Here is a 27,052-nt window from a genome sequence, read left to right on the forward strand (position 1 = left end):
AACTGGTCGTCCAGGGTGTTCCTCGCCTCTCGCCCAATGTCAGCTACGACCCATCATGGATAAGCGGTTACGGACAATGGATGGATGGATGGATTGCTTGATACCAATTTTCAGGTCTGATACTGATATTGATACTACAGACTTGAGTACCCGCTAAAACCACTACCAATCAAACACTGTTTTTTCCCTCTCTTAATCAACAAAGCTTTTAATAATACCATTAATGTATTAATACTCATCCCTAGATACACTTTGCTCATGCTCAAACTATGAAAGAAATTTCTGCTCCCTGAAAAGAAATAATACACATTTGTACTGCTGCTTCATTTTAGTTCAACTTTTTAGCACGTAGCAGCATTTTTTGATCGGCCAGCACCATTTAAAATTTTCACATTTTAAAATTTAAAATGAATTTTGTTTATTTCAAACTCAAGGCCCAGCAGGATATACACTAATTTGCATCGATAAACTACATGTTGCTAGATGTCCATATATCAATATAATAAAGCCATTTCCAACAGGGGCCCTCGTCCTGTTATGTATTGTTGCATCATTTTCGCTTTTTGTATTCGTCTTGTTAGACCTTTGTTATTATTTTTATCTTGCTTTTTGTTGTTTTTGTCTGATGTAATTTCTCTCTTGACATGTGTTTTGCACTGTTTTTCGATCTTGTTAAGTCTTTAACATCATTTTTTATTATTTATTATTTTATTATTTATTTATTTATTATGTTGTATTTGTCTTGTTGCACCTTTTACATCAGTTTTGTCTCGTTAGGTCTTTTTGTCCTTTTCAACTGATGTTTTTTGCATGTTACTTGTTTTGCGTCATTTTCATCTTGTTACGTTGTTTTTGTCTTTTATGCCATTTCTTCGTCTTTTTATGTGGTTTTCATCCTGCATTAGAAAATAAAGCCACAAGCCTATTTTGATTATGTAAGAAGTGAAAGTAAAAACTTGTCAGAAAAATAAATACCCAAGTGAAGTACTGATACTTGAAAAATCTACTTAAGTACAGTAGCAAAGTATTTGTACTTGGTTACTTGTCATGTCTGGACTTGAATGCAAAGCTGCAGGAGTCACGATCAAAACAAGACTAGTGATGTTGGTGCCTTTCAGCCCATTTCTAAGCATATGTGAACACTCCAAAACAACCAAGAACCCTCTGAATCAGACCTCCTCATCAGCAGGTCTGAGAACAGTTCGTTTTACGGACCCTGTTGCAGTCCACTTAACCTGTGCTCCTGGTTCGCTTCACCCTTTACCATTATGTTTTAGCTGTCTAGGCTTCCTGTAGATGGATCACATGCTGCCGCACTGGGATGCTCAAAAAGACAAATAGACGGACTCATGGCTACTGGTAACGCTCACAAGAATAATGGGGGAGGAGGCTGGGCCAAGCTGAGGAAGAAGCTACTGCACTTCTTTAGATATGGAAGGAAGAACTTATCAAACAACATCTGTCTACAACACACAGAAACACCGAGGGTTTCCTTCAATTTTAAATTTGCCCCTTTTACAAAGTACTGGACAGTGTGAAGTGTAGAAGTGCTCCAGGGACTATATAATGTGAACAAAAAGAGGACTGAGCCCCAATCAGAGCTGAAGTGGACCAGGAAGAGAAGTGATTCTGTTCTGACGAACTGACTATGTGAAAAACCCCCAAAAACAACTGACCCCATTTTCTGTTGCTCAACTTGTTGGTCCACTTTAAGGGGAATTAGCTCAGTTGGTTCAAAGATGTGAAAACACCCTGAGCTCTATGAAACTCCACTAAGGCACTGGTAAATGCTGTCTGCATGCGAACATGCGCACAATGCTAACATGCATGCTAGACTTGTGAACCATTGCTGGGTCTTGTTTAATGCCATCAGGAGAATAGCCCATATGAACGCCCCCCTCTTGCGGTTGTCACGACCTTCAAGGTGGAAAGTTTCTGAAAGCTGATTTCACCAGATGAGGAGTCCAGTTTTCAGTGGATGGTATGTTAATATTGTTATTTTAGTCATGTTGCTTTTTTCTTTGTAATTTTATAAAATGTCCCAACGGCCTCATCTTTTCATTATGCATTTGTGTTTCCTGCATTATGCTACCCACTTGCTAGCTTACTGAATTGTTTGCCTGGGTGCCTTCCTGAAGCCGAAAGTTGACTCACACCTCAACCACTTCAATGCCAAGCACAGGCTTCAATGTTACTGTTTTTTTCCACTTGAACAAATGGCTAAGTGGATCAGAAATCTACTGACCCAGAGTCTATTTTTACTCAGGTTTGATGTATTAGCAGTTATTAAATACCAATAAAGGCTAAAGTCATGTTTAATCTGAGGCTGTAGCATCTTTAATTGTCATAAAATAGTGAAAATGTCAGTTTAGCAAAGTCCATGATGATGGGATTTAAACTTAACTGTGTTAAACGACAATAAATGTTTGTTGTGCCACAGAAAAAAAAAAACTACTCAGCCAACTTTTAATGATTAAAAAAAAAACACTAATTGTATAAAATTAGGTCTCAAAATCACGAAAAAATAAGAAGATTTTTCTGCTCTGAAAAGCTGGGTGTGTGTCAACTCTTCTATCTAGGAGTCAAACACCACTATGACCTGGAAACAACCATCAGAGCCAGAGGACGGTGACAGGATGGTATTTGTTTCAGGTTGTTGGAACTGAAGTGAGCTGAATTGAACTGCTGGTCTGATTTGGACTGACAGAGTCGCTGAAGGTATGTTTGTAACTGACCGTCAGGGGGGGTGAGGGGAGGGGGAGGCGGGGTCATTTGTGAATTGGTTTGTGGGGCTTATATAGTGCTGGGATACCATGGCTCTGGCACGTCACTGAGCCAAGTCTGCCCACAAAATCCTGATCACAGAAACTGTGAACAACAGTTTAACAGTCTATTTCTACAATTCAGTTCTACATAGTTCTCAGTGTTTTCACATTTTCAGTAACTATGTTCTAACATGTATAATGTATTTAGATGAAAAACTCTAACTTCTCTCTCTTCTTTTCTAGGATATTTAAAATCTGTTCCATTCAGGTCTAACAGAGTCAGGATGCTGCTATAGTGCCTGTAGGCTCACTGGAAACAATCTGCTACACTAAATTGAACCAGACCTTAATTAGTATCAGTGGTAACACCTGTGTTTACCCTGCTATTTCTTATCAGTATGGCTGCTGTGAAATAGGTCTGTTCACCCTGTGGAGAACATTAATGTCACTACCAAATTGCAATCATCAAGGACACCGACGTCAGTGGGATTCTTCTTCTGGAGGATAAATATTGGTATAAAATGTAGTCAATCCAACAGTGTCTCAGTTTGGACCAGCTGACTAATATTTCCATCTCGAGCACAGCCACATGGCTGGTGTGACTTTGTGTGTTGAGAGCCACAGTGATGACATTTCTGTTCCAACTATTCTGACAAGATGCGATCTGAGCTAACAGAGGTTAAAAATACATATTTTCCGGGACTTCAAAGACATTTGTTTTGCAATTACAGCTCGGCTACTTTGCATAAATGCAAAGGGCAGGATACAAACACAAAGTGTGCCGTGTCGCAGGAGTGGTAAAGGTGTACATTATTATGTGCAGTTAATTAAAGCGACTGTCACAAACCGTTCGAAAATAAACAGCATAAAAGCGTCAGGTTTTGGAGTAATGACTGCACATCAATGCAGCACTGACTTTATTCTCAAACACATTATTAGAATCTAAAAATAAGAAAATCTTCATGGTTGTTGTTGCCCAGAGTCCTTTCATCTGCCAAAAAACACATTAATACAAAGAGATACAGAGCGAGAGATATGTGTCTCTCATCATCATCATCATTAACACTAAAACAAAACTTGATTTGATTAAAAAAAAACAACATTAAAACACAGCCAACCCAGCAACAGTTATAGTTTCTTAAATAGCCTCTGTGCACAGAGAAATAGAGATGACAAAAGAGACCATGCAACCCAATCAGCCACTCAGCCTTCTCATTAACACTTCACACACTCACACACACACTCACACACATACTCACACACACACAGTTTGGATCCAAATCAATATTATCAACAGACATATGCCAGGAGGAGGAGCTGTCATCGTACAAAGGAGTATTTTCGTTTCTTTTTTTTTTTTCTCCAACAAAGAATTGTTTGACATTTCATTATTTTCAAGGACTAAAATACATCGAATTTCTACCCTGCAGATGTGAGCCTCGCTGCCGGAGAACAATGAACGTTCTTTAATCGTACAGAATTATTCACAGTCAGTGCCTGGTTAAAAAGGCAACAATGCTTCACCTCTTTCTCTTATTTGTCTTTAGCTGAATAAAACAGTGTGAATTCAGCCATTATCGCTGCGTCCTACACTGAACACAATACGTTTTCTGTCTCTGCAGACAAAGTGAAGGCTTATATTCATATACTTAAAAGGACAAATCACTCCAAAATCAAAATTACATATTTTTTCCCCAGTTTATAGTGCTGTTTATCCATCTAGATTTTTTTTTTGGTGTGAACTGCAGACTTTGGGGGCATCAGCTGTAGAGATGTCTGCTTTCTCTCAAATATAAAGGAACTACATGACAGTCGTGGTGTCACTTGTGGTGCTCAATGAGCCAAAGAAATACATTTAAAAAATTCAACAGCAATGTCTTTTTCCAGAAATGATGACCCCGTTACTCAAGATAATCCACAGAGCTTGTTGTGAGCAGTTTCATTTACTTTCTTTTGCGTAGAAGTAGGAAGTAGTTCCAGTAGTTTCTACTGCAGAAGGAAAGTAGTTTCTACATGAAACTGCTCATAAGAAGGTCTGTGGATTATCTTGAGTATCCAGGTCCTGATTTCTGGAAAGAGATGCTGGTTTTGAATTTTTCAAATTTAAACATTTTTTGGTGCTTTGAGCAACTTGGTGTGAGTTGCTCCAAAACTCTGCAACTCACACCAAAGAAATCTAGATGGATAAACAGCACTACACGCCAGGGCAGAAATGTGACTTTTTGGGGATGAACTGTCCTCGTAAAGAACCAGTATTTGGTTATCAACCATTTGTTTGTATTGACTTTGGCCGTTGAAGAATACAGCAACTACGAGGTCAAAAACAAAACAAAAAATCAGTTGGCTTTAAATCGACAGCTCAACATTTATGTTACAGCATGTACACTTGCTCTTCAGAGCCTTTTGGAGCTGACAGTAAACTCCGTCTTTACAAAATGAGGAACTCAATATGAACTTTATAGGGGCAGAGGGGAAACTAGACAGAATATCCCTTTTCTGAGGGAGGTTGGAGTATATACACCTGTTGCCATGGTTCACAGCAAAGGACCTGTCCACCTCTCCTCGCTGCTGTACACATTTTCAAATCATCGGTCGAAAAAATACAGCCAACAGCAGGCGTCAGACCAGCCGCGGGACATGCAGGAGCTGTTAACACTGTCCTGTTGTCCATTAGGAGAGACGTCTTAGTAATACATAGGAATGTCCCATTATTCTACAACTTGGGCTTTAGTTTGAAGTGCTGAACTCATGTTTAGTTCACGTGTAGGTGGTCTGTTGGTGGAGGTTGGAGCAGGCCGGCCCGGGTGGATGTAGAGGCTCGAGGTTCCGTGGTGTGGCAGTAGACGGGCTCGGTTGGAGTTTGGTGTCTCTTTGTCCTGAGATTAGCTCAGATAGAGATGTTTGTCTCTTTGAAGACCTCTGCAGGAGGAGAGGAGAAACAAAAAGTGAGGCCACAGTGACGAGAACAATGGTTATTTACTTCGTCTGACATCTGTCCCATTGTTTCAATGTACAGGGCTGATATTAAGATTTATATTTCTATCAGGGTGAGACCTCTTCCAATAAATGGATGCTGCTTTCAGACTTCTGTTGACTGTCTAAGACAATCCTTTTACAAATCCTAATGACACATTTTGATCAAACTCCACAGAGGCAGGGGTGTAACCAGACAGGGAATGTGGGTGTCCTTGAAATCCACCCTTGTATTTTCATCGTCACTGTGATATGAACATGTGGGATAAACACGTTACAAAAGACCGCCTGAAACATGTTGAAAAAAATAAAACAAACAATTCAATTACATGCACCAATGGGTCCAAAATTAACACGACCAAGTGCCTATCTGCCACACTGACAGCTAAATGTTTGCACCAAAATAAATGTGTGCTGGTGTCATTTATGGGCGCAACGCTTCTGTCCTCTGCTGTCTGTCTGTGTCAGTTTCACACACACACGCATGCATGCATGCACGCGCGCGCGCGCGCGCACACACACACACACACACACAGGGACATGGCCTTCATATTCAGGTGCATTTGTAAACTCAAATCTATACTCAAACGGCCATGAAGGTTGTTTAAAACAAGAAAGCTTCTATTGTTCTTATTTTCTTTTGTTGAAATACACAGATCTACACCTTTCAAGATTTTCTTGTTCTTTCACTAGAGCATTTTTAATAATTTCATTATTATAACAATTACTATTACTGTCAGCTCACCAAGTACCTCTGTGATCATTTTCCTGTTGTTTTACAGCAGCATTTCTTAATATTTAAATCCCAAAGTCATACATATTATTAGTCATACATACACTGCAATATTGAATAATGTTATTGTTCATGACAGACTTTCCTCACATCATGCAGGCTTCTTTTACTCTGTACGACTGTAATGTTTTGTGACAAAGGCATTGTGTTTGACAGGTTAAAATGCTGACGAGTCAGTTTAAACAAGACGCTGGTAGTCTTTACATGTTGGACAGAGTTATGTACAACTCTGTCCAACATGTAAAGACTTAGCTTATTAACAGTAGTATCCTGGGACTCAGAAGCTGCTCACTTCAAACACAAAAATAATTAGTAACTGGAGAACAGGCTGAAAACAAGTGTGTTGCTGCCCTCACCTGTGCATCACTGCAGTGAGGTGAGAAGGAGGTCAACAAAAACTACATATTCAAAGGTGTTAAATTACTCTATAATAATCCTAATACCTACCCGTTGCCATGGTAATCAGTGCTCCAGTCCAGAGAGGGGTGGTGGTTCGGCGTGTGTCGACCCATCTGGTGGTAGTCCATTGATGATGACATCACTGCGCCACCATTAAGCATGCCTCCTCCTATTTGCTGGTAGTCAGACTGGAGGGAGGGGGGGTAGCCCTGGAATTAAAGAAAAACAATTTTCATTACAATCACATCACAGTTCATCCTGTACATTATGCAGAGTGTGACAACAGCTGGAGCCGCTGAGCCGTGCACAGATGTGTATTCTGCTAACAGGAGCTGTGAAAAGCCGGACAAATAATCATTCTAGTTGCTGTAATACAGTTCTCTGAGGTACCACATGAGCAATGCTACTGCAGCGCCAACATACATCTGTGCAACTCTGAAAGTGAAATTAATTTCATTGGAGTTGTTGGGTTTTCCTTTCAGCTTTTTTGCAAAACTGTGGTCGGAAAATTTTTGAGCGGCTTGTAACACCTATTAAAAATGGAGACAAATAGGTTTTCAAACTGTGAGACGTGCCTCCCCAATGGGATATGAGATATGAGTTGAAGGGGGTGCGCTGAGTGAGAGACATAAGTCTAACACCTTGATTCCATCCTGTGCGGCTCTAGGACGTGTCTGCGTCACGGTTTTTCATCCGTCTTCCACGCAGCTTCACACCTCACCAGGAGAGTTTCAGAAGCAGAGTGTTTTCCCCGCTCGTCTTTGCTGACTTGCACAGATTATTTTGATGCTGTCATTTTCCTCGATTTTTGTTCTTCTACCATTTGTCAGTAGGCTATGTAGTTACATAGCTTATTTTTTCTTTGGTTTTAAGACTGGGGGTCTGCACAGGGTGTTTTAATTTAAAAATTGAACAGATTCTTTATGCCTGTGTCTGACTTCCTGGCCAGCTTGATCTGCTCTGTGAAAATTGATGCGGCATCCGTCAAAAAAAGACTGACACCTAGTGTTTTTTTTTTTTTTTAGCTTCAAAGTAATCCAGTGAAAGTTAACAATTTTAAAAGGCTGACATTTTCATTAAAAAATCGATTTTAAAACAAAGATGATTATAAAAACACAGTTTATACCTATGTTCAGTAGGTATTGTTAGTTTAGATTTTAAATTGTTTGAAGTTGTGAATTCTCATCTGGGACATGGCTGTTTTCTGGCACAGGGCAACTTTAGAGGTTATGCTTCAAATATATATATCTTTAAAGAATTATGGCTGGACTGATCTGTCCCAGCTCTCAAGAATGGGTGCAAAATAAACATACTGAAATACATCCAGACATATGTAGTGGTTGTGCTTGTAGATTTGCACATCATGACCCTCTAGTTTCAGCATGTAACAGGTCATATTTCTTAGAAAAACTGGTTTAAAAGTCAAATCCTTTACATTCATCACAGTTATTGAATGTGGGATGCCATCGCAGTGATGGCGGCTTGTTTACGTCCTCCTTCAACGTGAATGAGTCCACAGACTAAGCTAACCAACCTTCAGCACTTATTGGTGAAATGGTCTCTGATGAACGGGGGACATGAATGAATGCAACAGAAGTGAAAAGGAGCCACAGATCAGTCACAGGTTCATCAGCAGTAATTACCCAGCTTTAAGTGTCTCACTGATTTTATCATCTGCAGGGGAGGAGGAGGAGGAGGAGGAGGAGGAGAGCTGAGGATGAGTGAAGAGATGAAAAGGTAAGAGGAGAGAAGGAAGCAGGGAGAGAAGAGGAGGAGGAGGAGGCGCGCACGTCTCCAACCGTAAGATACTTGAGGAAGGAGAGAGAGATGGAAGGAGGGGAAAAATGAGTGAGTGCAGCGACAAAGTGCAGGAGTGTGTGTGTGTGTATGTGTGTGTGAGAGAGAGAGGCTGAAAGGGAAGTTAATCTGAGTGTTGTGAGTGAAAGAGGAGAAAGAGGAGGACAGCAGGTGGTTTGGTTCTCCCCCCTCTTCTCCCCCTCTCCTCCTCTACCTCACCTATTCATCCATTGTTGAGCAAATTCTTCTCCTTCACTCCTTCACAAAGACCCCATCTGCCTCTTTTGTCTCTCTCTCTCCCCTCTCCCCCTCTTCCTCCCCTCCCCCATCATTTCTCACTCCTCTCACTCGGAGGAAAAAAAAAAGTTTAGAGCTCTGTCACTGTGTCCTCTCCTTTTTTCCTTCACTTCTTCCCTTTTTTTTGTTTGCTCTTTCTCCTTTTTTTGGGCTAGAAATATGCAAAATGTGGGAGCGAGAAAGGGGGATTATGGGAGTGTGGGATTTAAAAGGGGGATAAAATGGGAAGTAGGACTCAGTGGCAATCCATCCCCCCGTTTTTAACTATTTGGACGAGACACTCGCGTCATTGTGCAGTCTCACATCGTCTTTAACACAAATTCACATCACAGCCACTCGTCTTCCTCTTCCTCCTGTTTGACTATCAACAGAGCGACTGACAGAGACGAAGAGGCAGAGCGGCTGATTGATTGATAGATTGACTGACTGACTGTACTTTATCAGAGATGGGTAGGCAGCTTTTTTCCCCCTCAGTGTCCCTCAACTGTCCCAAATTATACTTTCATCTCTCCCAGACTAGACGATTGTCCAAAGCTGATTTTTTTTCATTCTACATAATAAATATACTTTAATGACTTTGTTTCAGTGACTTGCATCACTTGATTGGTTCTGTTCTGCCATGACAGTTCTGCTTGTTGTTCCCTGCACTTATCTGTAAATAAACAAATGAAATCACTCTTGGTGTTTGGCCACAGTCAGACTGACTTAGTTACTGTTTCTTGAAAATACTGATCACATCTTTAAGAAATGTTCACAATGTCTCCACTTGGACTAAACCAAATTATTCTCAAAATTGTGAACAAAAGCCTAGTGGTAAGCATCCTGTCTTGATCGTGATCATGTGGTTCAGTAATCTCAACCTTGAGAGGAGGAACAAGCTGCATAAAATAGTGAACATGGCCTCCAAAATTTTATGGAAACCACAAGAAGTCTATATGAAGGAAAGGTGATATAATTCTTAATGACCTTTCTCATCCCTGACTTTGCTGAAGTGGATTCATGTGATATGGTGTATAGTGTAGAGGTGTGAGTTGTATTTTTATGAGTATGTATGCTGAGATGATATGTGAATTGTTATTTTATGAGTCGTATTTGTTATGATTCTTAGATTTTTATGACGTGTTTTATAGGAAACCAAAGGCAAATGTCCACCCTGTGGACAATAAGATTTTCATATTCATATTTGCATTAATTTCACTGTAACTGCAGTGCAAACACAAATCTTTTTCTTATTGGTGTACAGCAATAGATATTTACATTAACAGACCCTGAACTTATCTCATATTAAACAATTTTATTTTAAACACGATGACAGTGTGACATAGTGTAGAGTTTGTGCCGGTGGTGACTCACATTTCTCGAATTTGTACATCTAACAATTAAAATGATATTCCATTGTTAAATTTCATTTGCAATAATAACTTACTCTACTGTCCCAGAATTGTTCCAGACACCCTATCTTTGTGTCTCGGGTGCTTTTTTTATTGTTCTTGGGTTAGTTTGCTGTTCGGGTTCTTCGGCAGTGGAATGGCATGCCTGAGGAACTCTAGCTTTCTACCTCAGTATCTTATCAAATCACTTTGAGGAATATTTTAATTGAAATACTGTCTTATTTTTTCTTCAATTTTTTCTTTATCTTAATTCTTAACTATTGAGTGACACTGTTCTTTTTCATGTCTTGCACTGCCATTTTTCCACACTGTTTTTACATTTTGTCCTTAAGTGTTTTATTTATGGTTTTTAATCATACAAAATTTTAGAACTCTTACATACAGCAGCAGTCAGTGACATACAGTCAAGATGGTGGCTAAGCTAACAAAAACAGGGATTTAGTCATCTTGTATGGAGTCTAACTTTAGTGGATCATAACAAATGGGTATGGAATTAATCAGCAGATGATCTTTTTTGAAATGAGACCAAGAATTTCTATGGATGACAGTTTTTGAGCAACAACAAAGGCCAAAATGTGGTCATGATCTTATCCAGGCTTACACCTGGTGGAGATAAAGAAATATAGAAACTGATTAAAAATGGATTTTCCTTAAGAATGAACTTGATTACTGATTGATTATATCAGCTTCATTGTCTCACTGTAACATCTAAACTATTTCTACTAGTCTGAATGTTATCACACAGTCTTTTCTACAGGCAGAGGGCAGAAAACATAAGGGTCAACTAATCCAACAGCAAAGTTCAAGACAACTGGATAAAATTATGATTAATGCACTTTGGAGAGGCTGAATTTATTTCAAACCACACCAGTTTTCAATTCAATACAGTTCTAGTCTCTTCAGACTGAGGTCCACGAGGAAATGCTGATGCATTCACTCCTGCTCTAGCACCCATCTAATTTCCACTGTGTGTGTGTGTGTGTGTGTGTGTGTGTGTGTGTGTGTGTGTGTGTGTGTGTGTGAGTGAGTGTGAGTGTGTGCTGATATATTCGTCTGTCTCCATCCACCTCTGTGCTGATTTTAAATCACCAGGATGCTGTGACCTCGAGGAAATGGGAAGACTGACTCTGTGTGAGTGTGTGTGTGTGTGTGTGTGTGTGTGTGTGTGTGTGTGTGTGTGTGTGTGTGTGTGTGTGTGTGTGTGTGTGTGTGAGAGAGAGAGAGAGAGAGAGAGAGAGAGAGAGAACTGGTTTGATGACCTGAGGAAAAATACAAATTGAAGACCACTGAGGAAACAATAGTTTTCCAAACTAAAGTGTCACACTGGAAGTGTGATGAAATTAAGTATGGTCAAAAACGTAAAAGTATACATACAGAAAGATGGTTAGTGTTTGAGTGAGCAGCTGATGGATATTATGAGACAAAAAGGAAATGGAAACGCTACAGCAAACAGTACCAAAATACTAAATAGTAATGAGAAAGTGACCGAAATATGTTAGGAAACAGAAAGAAAAGAAGTATTTAATCCCTTGAAAAGATCATTATATAACAGTAAAGTGTGGGGATTTCTTTACACTAACTGCAAAAACAGTATCAGTGATGTGTGTTCCACTGTTAAAACATTTCAACAAACTCTTCAAATGTGTAAAACATTTATATAATAACTAATTGTATTATCTGTAATTACACTTTGCTGGGAATCATTAATTCAGACAACAATAATTATGTAAAATGACAATGTGACCAGATTGCACAGAAACAATAAATGAATAATAAATAATAAATAGTCATAGTGATTTATTGCCAAGCCCTTCAAAGAAACATCAGTTTAGTCACTGAATCATTTCAGAAGATCTAAAGAAAGTCTTCAGTCAGTTTGTAAACCAAGAAAACCTTGAGGTGCTCTTAAAAATAAGAAAACTGGTCACCAAAAGGGTTTTTAATGATTTTGTACCCCTTCATCTTATTACCACTAGTTTGCCTGACTTAATAGAAGCTTTTATTATTGGCATTTATATTTGCTATTTAACTTGAAATGTCAGGAAGTGGTGGAAAATCCATCATAGCACAATTTGATGGTATTAAGAGTTTGCAGAGCATAGATGGTCTGATATGCAAAACATTTCATGTCATCTCAACAACTACTATGGTAACTATGACTGATGGCAAGTTTTACCCAAATCTCAACAGTAGTATTTATACGGTAGAGTTGGTGAATATTTCACATTTCATGTTGTCATCAGACCCCAAACCAACAATGAAATGGTCCGACTAACAAGTATTGTGTGCATTTCAAAATCTGATATATCTTCTTCCTCTGTGCAAGAGAGCTCCATTGTTGTCCCAAACATATTAAAAACACACCAGTGAGCCACACTGTTGCACTGTGACATGTTCCTTCATTATCATGAACACACATTGCAGTTTCTTTTGACTGAATCCAGCATACACAGTCCTGCTGCCCCAAATACTCACTAGAGCACCAAATGTGGATTATTCCGCCTCTGAAAATAGTCCCCAAAAATGCATTATAAAACCTTTCTACTGGAAAAAAAAACACCCACTAATATCTGAATTTTGTTTTCAAAAGAAAAATGCACATTTGGCATTTATTATCTGGTCAAATGACTCTACAGTAATCATGGTTTTCTCTAGGCTCCACCTCTGATCAGCAGTGATGGAAACAGGACATCCGGGTGCACATTTCTTCCTACTTTCCATTGGTAACTGCTGCGACTCTTTGTCATCTCAGCCACAAATTACATCCGTCTTTGTTCAAGTGGTGCCTTAACTTTATTCCAGATTAGTCTGTGTTGAGTTCGAAAGAGACACTGAATTAAAAGATATAAAAAAGTAACCACTACAATGTTACTGGCCCCCAAGTTGCTTTCTGCAGTTTACTAACTCTGTCTGGAGCATTAATGATGTCAAAAGTGACACATTAGAAAAACAAAAACAGGAAGGCAAACTTGTCTACTAGCAACAGGAAACTAATTGTTTATCTGCATTTAAAACACCTACATATATGTGATAATTCCAGTGTCTAAAAAGTATATTTCCTCCTGATTAACGTTTGTTAAAAACTACAGTGAGCAACTATTAAACTATGTTTGAGCTTGGGGCTGAGTGCTATGGACACGGTAGGAATGTCAGAAAGTATTTAGACAAGGACTGCTGCATTATTGGTTTTGGTCTTTTCATGGTATTCATTCTTTAAAAGGGACAGTTCACCCCAAAATAAAAAAAAAAAACAGATATTTTCCCCTTGAGCTGTAGTGACATTTTTAAGCATCTAGATTCTTTTGGTGCAAGTTGCAGAGTTTTGAAGATACAGGCTGTTTACTCCAATATAATGGGACTAAATGGCACCCGGCATGTGGGGCTCAAAGCACAAAAAGATACATTTGAAAATTTAAAGCTTTCCTGCTGCGGTAGAATTTACAGTAACTACTTTAGAATCTACCGAACTATTTTCTTTTGACTAGAAAGAAAGCAGTTCCTACAAGAAACTGCTCACAACAAGGTTTGTGGATTATCTTGAGTAACCGGATCATGATTTTTGGAAAGAGACGCTGGTTTTCCCCATTATATTGGAGGAAAGGCAGAGATGTCTACAGCCAATATCTCCAAAACTCTGCAACTCATATCAAAACAATCTAGATGGATAAACAGCACTACAACCCAAGGGAAAAGTATGTAGTTTTAATTTTGAGGTGAACTGTTCCTTTAAGACTTCATGTCTGACTTCAAAGAACCATCAAAGAACTGACAAGTAACCAAACATGAGGAGACCATTGCACAGTCCCAGTCAACCAAGTGTTCAGTAATAAACTGTATATTCAGTGTGTGATTGACTGACCTGTGTGATGGCAGGTGAGTGTGTCATCCCCAGTGAGTGTCCACTGAGCTGCTGGTGCTGATGGTGCGGGCTGTGCAGCCCTCCCAGGTGTGCCTGGCTGTGGAGGGGAGGGCTGACCTGGAGAGGAGGGGTGGACGCCGCCGTCATGCCGCCGAGGGACAGAGCTCCCTGGTGGGGGACGCTGGGCCGCGGCACCGTCCCTCTGGAGGACAGAGCCTGGAGCTGGGGGTGCATCTGGGCGTGAGGAGGATGGGGCAGGTGAGGGCCGAGGCCGGGGCTGGAGGCGTGGGAAGGGTGCGACGGGTGAGGGTACGACATGTACATGCTCGGGTGCTGATGGGGCGGGAGAGAGTGAGGGTGGGCGAGGGAGCCGGAGGAAGGGTGCTGGCCCGGGTGACCGGGGTAGACTGAGGGTTTGGGTGTGAACATTGAGGTAGACGAAGAGGAAGACGAGGAGGAAGAGTGGGGCGGCTTCATGTCAGATGGATCATTGTAACTCTGGAGGACAACAAAAAGTAGAACAGAAAATCAGTTTGCAGGTTTCAGATTGAGTCATCCACTCCTTTAAAGGGACATATCAGATTATTTAAAGCGTTGGTATGAGGTACTTCTCCACAGTCAATGTACGTCCTACAGTAGATGGCGTTCGACACACCAACAATTTGGGGAACAGAGAAGAACAGGATGGAAGCTAAGAAATATACTGCTGTGGACCAGCAGCAAGTATTAAGTATTTAAGTATTTTACTCAAAAAATCAGTGTCAGTTTAAGTGTATGCTATGTTTAGAATGTTTTCACTTTACCTTGTTGTCAGACAACCTTTTGCAACAAGAAACCAGCGTTTTATAAGCCAAATATCACTCTCTTCAAAGCAGCCAGACTCCTTTGGCAAAAGCTGTAATTTTACCTCACAGAACATGTTAGCTGATGGTCTAACACTGCCTTGATTGGTTAGTTTATTTGTTTTGTCGTGGGACTTTCAGTGAATCTGAACTAACCTTCACACACAATAAGTCACACAATAATACCAACAAAATAGCAGATCGAGGCAGCGGTAGACCATCAACTCCTGAGTTCTGGAGGTTAATTACTGTTTTTGCCCAAGGAGTCTGGTGGCTTTGGAGAGAGTGGTATTTGGCCTATATAATGGTGGTTTCCCATCAGAAAGTACTGGTGAAGTAGTGAAAATACTCTTAATACAGCCTACACTTAAACAGATTGATTTTTTTAGGTGTCTAAAATACTTTTTGATGCTGACCCTGTCCACAGCAGTACACTGCTGAGCTTCCTTACAACTGCACTTCTGCCATGAAGGATGTGACAATATACTGAATATCACAATAAAAAAATGTCTTAATACTGTATCAGACTGTGAAATATATATATATATACATATCATGATATTACACGGTTAATTATATTATTTTATTTTATAAAAGGGCTGCTACTGACTGCAGCATTATTTTTGTTTTGCAATTGCAAAAGACAATTCATGCAAATTTTTGCACATACTTCATGGCTGGCTACTTTTACTTTTACTTTAGTCAAAAGGGACAAAACTATATGAATAAATGCTGAATGCTGAACATTTCAGATTTTTATTTTATTTTATTAAAGGACATTTTTTCTATGTTTTCTATATTTTAATATATAACATTGTGGACTTTTTTATCATAATCATATCGTACAGTGAGTTTTTGGTAACGTTACGTCCCTACTGACTATGGATAAGTACCTTGTTCAACCTCACTTCAAAACATCTAAACTTTCTCTTTAGGTATATGTTAAATACAGATAACTTGAATTATCATTGTGTGTGTGTGTGTGTGTTTGTAGCACCTGTGAGACCAGACTGGCCCTGTACGCAGCCAGTTGTTTCAGATACTCCTTCTTAGCCGTCTCTGTCCTCTTCTTGTACACCTGAAACACAAACATTTGACTTTTCTACCAACCTCAGTTTACAGCATTTGAAAACATCACTTCTACAAATCAATTAAATGAGCAGTGCGACATTAGTTAAGTGATAATTAATGTGAAAAAAAACTTTGTCATAACAGTGTAACATGAACTCAGGTATATCCACACACCATGCACACACATACATCATAGTTTTTCCCTGAGCTGATACAGTTATAATAGCACATAACCACCATAATGATTCCCTAAGGCAGCTATTACAAACTCTGAACTTTGTTAAATTCAGTATGACATGCTACTTGCAGCAATTTAGCGAGTTCAGTAATGATTGGTAGTCTCAGTGGTATTGTTAGAGCTGATGCTTCCCTGCTAAACTGTTGATTCCTGTCAGACTGAAGAGGATAGACGTGCTATCTCTTCCCACCGGGCTTCTGTTCTTTTATCATCTGCCATTTCCAAAATTTAGAAACAAGACTAAGAATCTACAGCCATGCTAACTTCTCTGTGAGGCTATACTAAGGCACAGGGAGCTTTGAGCTTAATACCAACATCATGCTAATGTGCTAGCCATGACAATGTTAACATGCTGGTGCCTGGTAGGTACAGTGTTTACCATGTTCACTATAGATGTTCATAGTTTATTTTGTTAACATGCTATTTGGCACTACAAACAAAGGACAACTGAGGCTGATTAGGGCTGAATTAGGGCTCTTTGAAACTGCATTTATTATCTTGACATTCAAATTTGAATGCTGCACAGCTATTTTATCATTCAGTTTAAACCCAGTATTTCTGCACAGTTGTACATAAATATTAGGCTACAATACTATAATTAGTATTATATTATTTGTAGAATTAGTTTCCTGTATGTAGGATCATTTCAGACTCTCATGAGCCAAAAATTTCAAACAACTCCAGAGCGCTGTCCAAGTGTCAAATGGTTTATCTTCCTGCTTGTTGCACACAACTGAAGAAACGCACCAAGATGGTCTAAAAGCAGTCCAACAGCATGAAGATGAACTAACTTAATCAAATGAATCACCTAATTCAAATTGAAGACTAGAAGCTTTGAATATAAGAAAATGACATTCAGTACACCTCTAATGGATATACTATCGTTGTTTTACGTATTTGGCCATAAACCACCACATTTTCCAAGTTTTGAAAAAGTACTGCCACTGACGGTGACACTAGGTGAAAATTCAAGGTATCTCCAAAGTGATTAAAACTCTTTCTGCACCGAATATGAACATATAAGCCAGATTTCATTCCATCCAATATTTGTTGAGATATTTCAGTCTGGATCAAAGGTGTGGACAGACCATTACCATCTTTAGAGCTGTGAAGCTGCCAACAATATTTTACTAAACAAACTGAATTTCTATGTGTCACAGTTTACAATAAGTGACTCACTGCTAATTGATATAAATGCATTTACATAACTACCATACAGATCAGCAAGAAACTTGTATTTTCTGTCACATTTATAGCACTTCAAATCAGGTGAAATCAGGTGGTCACAAATTTACGAATCCTACTGCAGGGAAGGCACGACCTGCCCTACTCTGCCTCTGATTGTCTTACCCTGATATTCTTAACCTAACCCTAACCATCACCATTTCTCATTTCTATCAGTGTTTTCTCTACCACTTCACCTTAGTAGAATTGATAATTTGGCGACCTGTTCAGTTTGAATGTAGCTATTATGAAGTAACGGCACACGGACATGCTGAATCAAACAAGAAGGATCTACCTGTTTCTGTTCTTCTCCCAGGCCGTCCCACATGGAGGCCACGATCTTTGACACCTCCCCGAAGGTGGCGTTGGGGTTCTGAGCCTTGATGTTGGCTTGTGTGTCCCTGAAGAACAAAGCGTAGGCCGACACCGGCTTCACTGGCTCATTAGGGTCCTTTCGCTTCTTCTTCTTTGGTGTTTTGGGTTTCTTGGAGATGTCCACTGCTGCTGGCCTCTTCTCTGCTACACTGCCCAGCTAAAAAGAGAAGAAAAAGGTTGAGTAAGACAGATAGTGTGGATGGACAAATATATGGAAGGACAGAGGGATGGAGGGATTGTCGCAGAAATGTATTAAAAACAAAATAGTGGTATTAAAAACTGTATGATTCTGCAATATTTTCTTCAAATAGTAATTCTCTTTAACCATTAAACTGGCATTTTAACCATTCACACCTGAAGTTGTGTCTTCGATGACTCTCGTGACTGACATGTGACCTCAACCGTTACTGTTTGATGTGAAGATATGAATTAACCACAGAGATCAAATATGGGGAAACCCCCCACCAGTCAGCAGACCTGAGGAAGCCTCTCAGAGGACTGGTTCAAATCATCAAGACTCACCAGCAGCTACGCAGCAGCAGCAGCGCTCCGTCACTGTCTACAGTGGATTCTTTCAGTTAAAGTAATCTCCTGATCATTTCACAGGATGTTTTCTTGATCAAACCATGTAATTTGGCACTAATTACCAATGAAACAGAGACAGTGTTCAGTTGGTGCACCTAATTATCAATTAATGAATTCCAATTAAATGTCAGACCTTTAGTCATTGCACAGCAGTTAAGTTGACCGGGCAGAAACAAACAAGCATATGATTCAATAAATATGAATAATAAAGATTCCATTGATAATAACCTTGTTTATATCACACCTTTTAAGACAGAGTTTACAAAGTACTTTGACAGGCAGTGCAAAACAGAAGGATACCCAGGAGGCAAAATAACAACAGAAAGCCAAAACAACGAGGCCCAACAGAAGCAAGACAAAATTAAGTAAAAACTGACATAAAACTAAGACACAAGCAAAAGACACCAAAATGCAGAGACATCGCCTGATGTTGTCTGATCAATATAGTAAATGAAATGGATGATAAGACAACATCATGCAATATCAAAATAAATAAAGTCACTGTATGTTGCACCCTGAATCATTGTGTATGTGATGATAAAGCTGACCTTTAAGAAGTTGTAAATATCCCCATTAAAATAAAGAGTAACTGATATTTGTATTGATTCCAACTGAAGAGTTAAAAATCTGTTTTGAAGTGTCTGATGGTAAAATGCATGGGAACGTGTCCCGTGTGTACAGGGTGTATGTCCAGCTGCATCCAACTAGATCTCCATGTCCTGGAGGACTGAGACATGCACATTCCCCAGATTTTCATCTTTATTCTCACGTATTAGTCACGGGGATAATGTGCTATGTATCAAATCTTAGTGTACTTAGTTTACCTCCACCACCTACTCATGTTTTATAGCTACAGTATTCAATACGTGTTGAATTACAGCTCAGCCAAGATGACATGATCCTGGCATAAAAGCTGTATTTCTTGACCTTTTACAACATGATATTGAGGCCAAAGCACAGTTTTGGCAGTCAGAGTTCAATGCTGAAGAAATGCAGCAGAGGCCCCATTTTGCTAAAAGTTGTTGTTTCTAAGTGTGGTGCAACTTATTTTCATGGTTGATTAATTGGTCGATTATTTTCTCAATTAGTCGATTAATAGTTTGTTTAAAATGTAAGAAAATGGTGAAATATGTCAATCAGTATTTACCAAAGCCCAAGACGACGTCCTCAAATGTCTTGCTTTACTCACAACTTAAAAATATTTAGTTTACTGTCAGAGAGGAGTAAAGAAAACAGAAAATAATCACATTTAAGAAGCTGGAATCAGAGAATTTTGACTTTTTTTCTTAAAGAATTACTAAAACCAATTAATGGATTATCAAAATAGTTGTTGATTAATTTGATAATTGACTAATTGTTTCAGCTCTAGTGATTTCATTTGTATATTTGTTATTTCATTCCATTCTATAATATTCTAATTTAGATTATTTACTGTGACACTGTGTTGTTAGATGTTTCTTTTGTGCCTGTCATGAAGCTCTTTAAATGCCCCATGGTGCTGTACAAATAAACCTGCATTGTCAAATAGATATTTTCCCTATAATCATCACATACTTTATAGTAAATACTAAATACAGTCTATGATAATTACTAAAGGGTAATGGTTAGTGGAACTGAATATGTAACTAGTATAACTGAACACAGATAATACTACATATTGTGTAACCTCACAAAAGCAGCCATTCAAATGTGTAGGAGTGTATTATACAAGGTACAAGGTTCATTTATTTATCATTCTACAACACAAGGTTGTATGGGGTTGTAATCCCTTTATGCTAACCACAAACAAGAATTATATAAATGGATGAATAAATAACGAGTCAAAAAAAGAAACTATTTTTATGGTGGAATGCAGAGGATGAATTGAGTCTCACAGCCTGAGGCAGGGACCTGTGCTGTAGTCTGGTGGTACAGCAGCAGGTACTTCTGTACCAGTATATAAAATAGGAATAAGCAATGTCTATATATTCCCCTTCCTTCCTGAAGCAAGTATTACCTGTATACCTCTTTATAATGTCGCCCATCTACAACTGATTCTTCCATACATAAGCAATGAGAACAATAAAGTTGGTAAATATTATTCAGTAGTACAGTAATGGTTTCATTTCCCCAGAATATGAACAGTCAGTTTGGTGCAGAGTGCTTGTTTCAGTGTGAGACACCTAACAGTGAGGGAGCTGATTTCCATCTAGTTTATATGCAGGGAGAATGGGTCTATTATGACACATAACATTAACATAACAACTCTCCACTGTCTGCACGTACACACACACACACACACATACACACACACGCGCGCGCGCGCGCGCGCACACACACACAACCAAACACAATGGTTGCTACAGCCCAGCGAGATATGACTCAGTGACTCAGAAACAGGTGATACAGTATATTGTGTATATGTATGTGTGTTTGTGTATGTCTGTGTGTGTGTGTGTGTGTGTGTTTTTTTTACCCTGAGTCCGTCATCATTCTCATCCTCATGTGCTGAACTGGAGGGAGACGGTGTGGCTGATTTGCTTCCAGGAGGTGAGGGAGAATTGTGGGTAACAGAGTTCCCGCTCAGCCCAAGCTGGGATTGGTTGATGGTGGACAACTGACTTTGCTGGCTTATGCCTGATTGGTTCCTGGGTCCGAGTGCTGCTTCGATTGGCTGTTGGCTGCTGGTAAAGCGGGAGTCAGAGTTGACCATCTGCTGCATCTGTGCAAAGACAACAATTGATAACTGTTAGTAAATGAAAGCAAATATATCAGGTTTTATTTTGTGTTTGACGAAGAACAAGAATCAACTTCATTTATCACTTAAACAAACATACACAGTGTAACTGTATAGTGAAACTCGATATCTGCTGTTTTAATGCATGCTAAGGAGGAGCGAGCAGCCACTTGCAGTGCCTGGGGAGCAGGATTTTGCCCAAGGACACTTTGACATGTAGACTGAGGGAAGCTGGGGATCTAACTGCCAACTTTCTGATTAATGGACCTTCCTGAGCCACAGCCGCCATAAAACTTAACCCCGTCCCTGGGTGGGCTCGAACCACCAACCTTTCGGTTAACAGCCGAACGCGCTAACCGATTGCGCCACAGAGACGGACACTTCAACACTCACTGTTTTGCAACGTGTACAAAATCTGCTAGTCTGCCATAACATTTTATTTCATTTATCAGTAATGATTCCCTCAATACTGAAAACACTTGAGCCAACAGTCTTAATGAGTCAGTCCAGCATTCCATTATTCCACCTCGGGTTTCATAATTTCAGAAAAAAAAGTGATGTAAGGTAATGTAATTCTTATTCAGTACATGATCAAATGCAAAGGTGTTGAACTATCAACTGGACGTAGGCAGTAGTAAATGGGTTACAATTATAAAACAAATTTTCAAACATTTTCTCACAAAAAATAAAACACTTTTCATGTTGGGTCCTTCTTAGTCCATGTCAAAAAGCTACAACATGCACCCTTTTGTTTGATGGTAAGAAATGTACAGTTAGTCCTCCCCCTCAGCTGAAGAGGATCTGGGCTGAACACATCGTTCATCTTGATGATCTATGTCATGTTGAAACAGCATCTACTGAGTCCATTAATCCACCAAAGCAGTGCCAAGATTCTTCTGCTTGTTTAGTAGCCATAAACCAGGGGTCTGCAATTTATGCCCCTAAAAGTAAAAATAGCTACAGCTACAGAGCTACAACTACGAAATTTTCTATTTACCTCTGAGACTTTTGCTTTTTGGACTTGGCATCCATAGCTAGCCTTGGGAGACTCAAGACTATAGCCACTGGCAAAATTTAGAGGAAAAGGCGCTGAGCCATAGACACAGGCTATGAAAATAAATACTTAATTTTTTTTTAAAGTTCTGTGTGCACGGTATACATTTTACAAGAATCATTTTAGGCCTGCAAGATGGATACATAAAAATAAAAAGATAACCATTATCATCTCCATATAACTTTTTTGTCAAAACCACAGGGAGCCACTGGAGAGGGCCAAAAGCGCCACATGTGGCTCTGGAGCCACAGAGTGCTGACCCCTGCCATTTTGGTGTTGAGAGTGAAATGGTTTCCTCAGATCAGATCAGTGCTGTACTGGACAGGATATAAGTATTGTTCAGTCATTTTATGAGCATACATAAAACATTTCAATGCCAATTAGGCAGTCTTAAAAAAATACTAACTGCTGTTCATTAAATATTAACAATGGAACAAATAACTACAAAGTAGGTAATGTGAACAGAATCACTTGTAATGAGTTTGCAATTTTTTAAAAATGTATTATAGCTCTTTTTTGTTTTCTTCAACCCACAACTTTACTATTATGGTTCAGTCTTAGTGCGTTTCCAGCAGCTGTTTTCAGCAGCTGGAACTGCAGCAGCAGCAGCTAAAGAGCTACATATGTTTCTCAGGTGTCGGTGGAGGTAAAGCAGAGCTAAGAGTAGAGTTAATATAGAAACACGAATGCTTACAGTGTGTTGCTCCATGTTTGCTGGATGTGTAATGCTTTATAACACTAACAGCCCATTTACACCTGGTATTAAAATGTAATCTGTATGTGGATAAGTTAGCCAGATAAGAAAAACCACATTAATGCAAGGTGTATACGCTTCATGTTCAGAATGTTTCCAGCTCTGCCTGACCACATCAGGAGGTAGTCTAGTTTGCATTGTGTGTGATCTAAAGCAGGTGTAAATGCAATCTGTACAATAATCTGGGTGATTTATGCACATAGAGATTCCATTTTAAGACCAGGTGTATATGGCGTGTGAGTCACACACCAACTATGTCACAAATTTTGGTGAAATATTTTATGGGGAAAATGTTTTCTGATTTTCCTTTGGGTGTTCTGCCTCAACTCCCTGTGATTTACAGAGTTTCCTGAGGGACAGTAAACTGCTGCTAAATGTAGCTGCTGTTAGCTAGTTAGCTTAGCCATACTGCCTGGACTTGGAGCTCAGAGCACAGGAGAAGTGTTGGCATTTGGAGCACTGAGAGCCAGAAGGTTTTCGGGCCTCGGGCATGTGACAGAGTCGTGCCAGAACCAGAGCTAAGCAAGTGGGCAACATAACTGGGTTCTGTAGTATCTGCAGTCATCATGACAGAAGAGGAAAAAGCAGAAGAGGGAGTTGAGTGAAGAAGCTAAGAGGAGAAAAAGTGTTTTTTAGTCATTGGTGAGAGCTTGGTGAAATAAAAGGCTAGGCTGGCCTTCTTGTTATTAAACTAGTCAGTAATACTAGGTAGCTTGCTATGTGTTCTGTCTGTCTTTGTGTCAGCAAAGTTGTCAGCTTGCTAAGTTTGATCATAAGTAATTTTAATCAGAATAAATACATGTGTACAGCTGTCGATATATACAACACCTGTTGCACTATGAAACTCCGGGCGCCAAATCTTACATAATTTTGCTTTAAGTGTCACTGAGTAAGCTCGTACTTTGCCCTCAAATCAGGTTTGTATCTTGGATTCCATTATGGAGAACAGCAGGTGTGCTGAAACAGTATCTGAGCTACATAACATGTTCATGTAACAGACCTAGCTGGGCCATGTCTGCCTTTGCTTGACAGGGTTTGTACAGTGTGCAGCGGTCCAGGCTTCAGTAATAATGAAATCTGATAGTAACCGTGGCAACAGGCTATACAGGTCAGACAGAAAAGATGGGATCAGAAGTCGCACCGATGTGCAAATACATCAATAGGGAGTCTAAACTCCTCGGAGAAGTTGTTACATAACTTTGTCTGGAGGAGACGTTCTGGTGTCCGCAGGTGCAGACTGAACAGATACAAACACCGGTTTATTCCCTGGTGCCTCCAGGTCCGCAATAATTTGTCAGAAAGCTGATGTACTGCAGGATATTAAGTGAGCAGACAGCCCTGTCCACAGTTTTACTGTCACACCTGTGTCATGAATGCATAATGTCTCATTGTGGTTGTTGTCTTTCAAAACAAATGTCTCTCAAGAGACAGCATGGGGAATCTTGAATAAATTTCATATATAATGGAATAAAATGTCAACAAGCCTGATTCATTGCATATGCAATCAAATAAAGTGATGGGCATCTTATACAATGTTGTCATTAATGTCACATCAAAATGCTTGTTCATATAAACTGTAGCTTATCTGCCATGAAACAAGAAGCTACAAAGCTCCTGTTCTGTTGAAGGTTAAAAGCAGTTATGGACAAATAGCAGAATATTACTTCATGGCACGGTCTGGTGTGTGATCTGTCCTTTTCTTGAAACCTACTATGTCACATAGCTCAGTCTTAAATGGCACGGCCAAAATGTGTGCAATCTTGTAATGAATCAGTCATCAATGATATTCAGTCTACTTCACAGGAAAACAAAAGTTATCACTGCTAACACGCTCAGCATGGGAACTTTGACACCTATTGTCACAAATATGAAGATGGGACTCGGGTGGATGATGTGTATTTAGAGTTTCCTCTTAGTAAGCATTGAATAATAGCGGATGTGGTCTGGTGCACTGTGCCCCTCTTGGGAACACATTACCTGAACTTACGGGCAACAGCCTCTGAATATTGCTGTGGTATTTAGATGGAAGAACCGAGTGACATTTCTCTGACATGGGAAGATGTTTTCAGATTGACGCATGTGTCGGTAAAAATGCTGAAAACTAACAGCTGTGGTTTGGCTTGGGACTTCAACAAATGTCATATTAACAAACAGTCAACATATCCATCTGTCATAATCCTCCAGAAAGCTTTTACTCTTTGTTAAACATATTTGAAAGCTCACCACACCTACATTAAACTGCATATTGTTAAATCAAACAAATACATGGATTTAAATGAACAAATCAAAACTTTTTCTTTTTTCTAAAAACATTGAAAATGTTGCAGATTAAATTTAATGACTGAAAATTATTACATATGAATACATTATGTTATACAATTGCTATTACTGTGTATAATATGATTAACCTCTTCAACTCCACCCCTCCCTACCATAGACACATTTATGTCTTGTTAGGGAGGGATAGGGGATCTTTAGGGTGAGATATATAGTCAAATATTAACTTAATTGTCATCTATTTTGGTAAATGATGAATTGTTTTGAGTCATTTTATGCAAGAATGATTCCAGTAATCATCACAGTAAACTGAATATCTTTGGGTTATGGACAAAATAAGACATTTGACACTGCCTTAGGCTTTGAGAAACACTGATCACCATTTTACCAGTTTCTGACATTTTATGGACCACACAACTAATCGATTAACTGAGAAGATTATCAACAGATAAATCAATAATGAAAATCATCATTAGTTGCAGCCCTAAATGAAATAGCTATTATAAGCACTAACATCATCAGCCATGAACACAACTGAATCCACAAGTCTCAGTTTTCCAGTCAGACCCAGTTTAATCAATTCCAGTACTGTTTAGGGACCACAATATGCAGGAATATTCAAACTTATTCTTTTTAGAATAGGCGAAAATAAAATACATATGGAAGCCCGTTTCCGCCACTGAAAGAAAAAAATATCCTCAAGGTAAGTCATAATTATGAGATAAAACTTGAGACTTTTTTTATCTCATTATTTTGACTTTTTTATCTCATTATTTCGACTTTTTATCTCATAATTTCGACTTTTTATCTCATAATTTTGACTTTTTATCTCATAATTTTGACTTTTTTATCTCATTATTTCGACTTTTTATCTCATAATTTCAACTTTTTTATCTCATTATTTTGACTTTTTATCTCATAATTTTGACTTTTTATCTCATAATTTTGACTTTTTATCTCATTATTTTGACTTTTTATCTCATAATTATGACTTACCTTGAGGATATTTTTGTCTTTCAGTGGCGGAAACGGGCTTCCATAAATACATCTTCATATACTGAATGCAAAAAACTAATGTTTTTTTTTTTTTTTTACCTAAAACTGTATGGGACTAGATCAAATGGACATGGACATTGGTCTGTAATGAGGAGATGATTGGCTACCCATAGAACCCATTTTCATTCAATATTTTGAGGTGAGAGGTCAAGGGAACCTTTTGAAAACAGCCATGCCAGTTTTTCCCATACCAAAATTTTGCCTAAATTTGGAGTGTTATATATCCACCTTCCAAACAAGCTGACATGGTTAGTACTAATACCAGTTTATTTACTAGCTTCAAAACAGGGCCAGTTTCAGCGTCTGAAAGACAGTAATGTTTACCGAAGACATAGGCGTCCTTGCCGAGGTTAAACCGCCTGGCTCAAGATTACAGACTGATACTATGAATACAAAAAAAAGTTTGCTTGACAAACTTAAAACGCATCAAAAGGAAAATGCGGAGTAAGATATTTTAAGAACGGAAAGACGCTGCAGTTTTTAGTGGTTTGGGTGGTGACATCGCTCGCTGCGTTTGTTGATAGGGACTGGAGGTCACAAGGTCACACATGTAGGAACTAAGAACATTACCGATGGAAAAAAAATC

General features: G+C 39.1%; 1 protein-coding gene and 1 non-coding gene across 3 annotated transcripts in view; both read right to left on the reverse strand.

Annotated features, from left to right (window-relative positions):
* Nucleotides 1-4,948: 4,948 nt before the first annotated feature.
* tox (thymocyte selection-associated high mobility group box) overlaps nt 4,949-27,052 on the reverse strand; it is a 67,518-nt gene continuing 45,414 nt past the window's right edge. For both annotated transcript variants that reach the window (XM_084732953.1, XM_084732952.1), the window contains 6 exons: nt 21,065-21,310; nt 17,945-18,181; nt 16,114-16,194; nt 14,275-14,772; nt 6,979-7,139; nt 4,949-5,684 (listed from right to left, as the gene is read on the reverse strand). In XM_084732953.1, the coding sequence (XP_084589079.1) occupies nt 5,648-5,684; nt 6,979-7,139; nt 14,275-14,772; nt 16,114-16,194; nt 17,945-18,181; nt 21,065-21,310 (1,260 nt within the window). In that variant the 3' untranslated portion in view covers nt 4,949-5,647. The remainder of the gene's footprint in view (nt 5,685-6,978; nt 7,140-14,274; nt 14,773-16,113; nt 16,195-17,944; nt 18,182-21,064; nt 21,311-27,052) is intronic.
* Nucleotides 21,627-21,700, reverse strand: trnan-guu (transfer RNA asparagine (anticodon GUU)). Its single transcript has one exon. It is a non-coding gene; the product is annotated as a tRNA-Asn (tRNA).

This window comes from Lutjanus erythropterus, chromosome 12 (assembly GCF_056507025.1).
Source record: "Lutjanus erythropterus isolate fLutEry1 chromosome 12, fLutEry1.hap2, whole genome shotgun sequence".
NCBI classification, from domain to species: Eukaryota; Metazoa; Chordata; class Actinopteri; order Lutjaniformes; family Lutjanidae; genus Lutjanus; species Lutjanus erythropterus.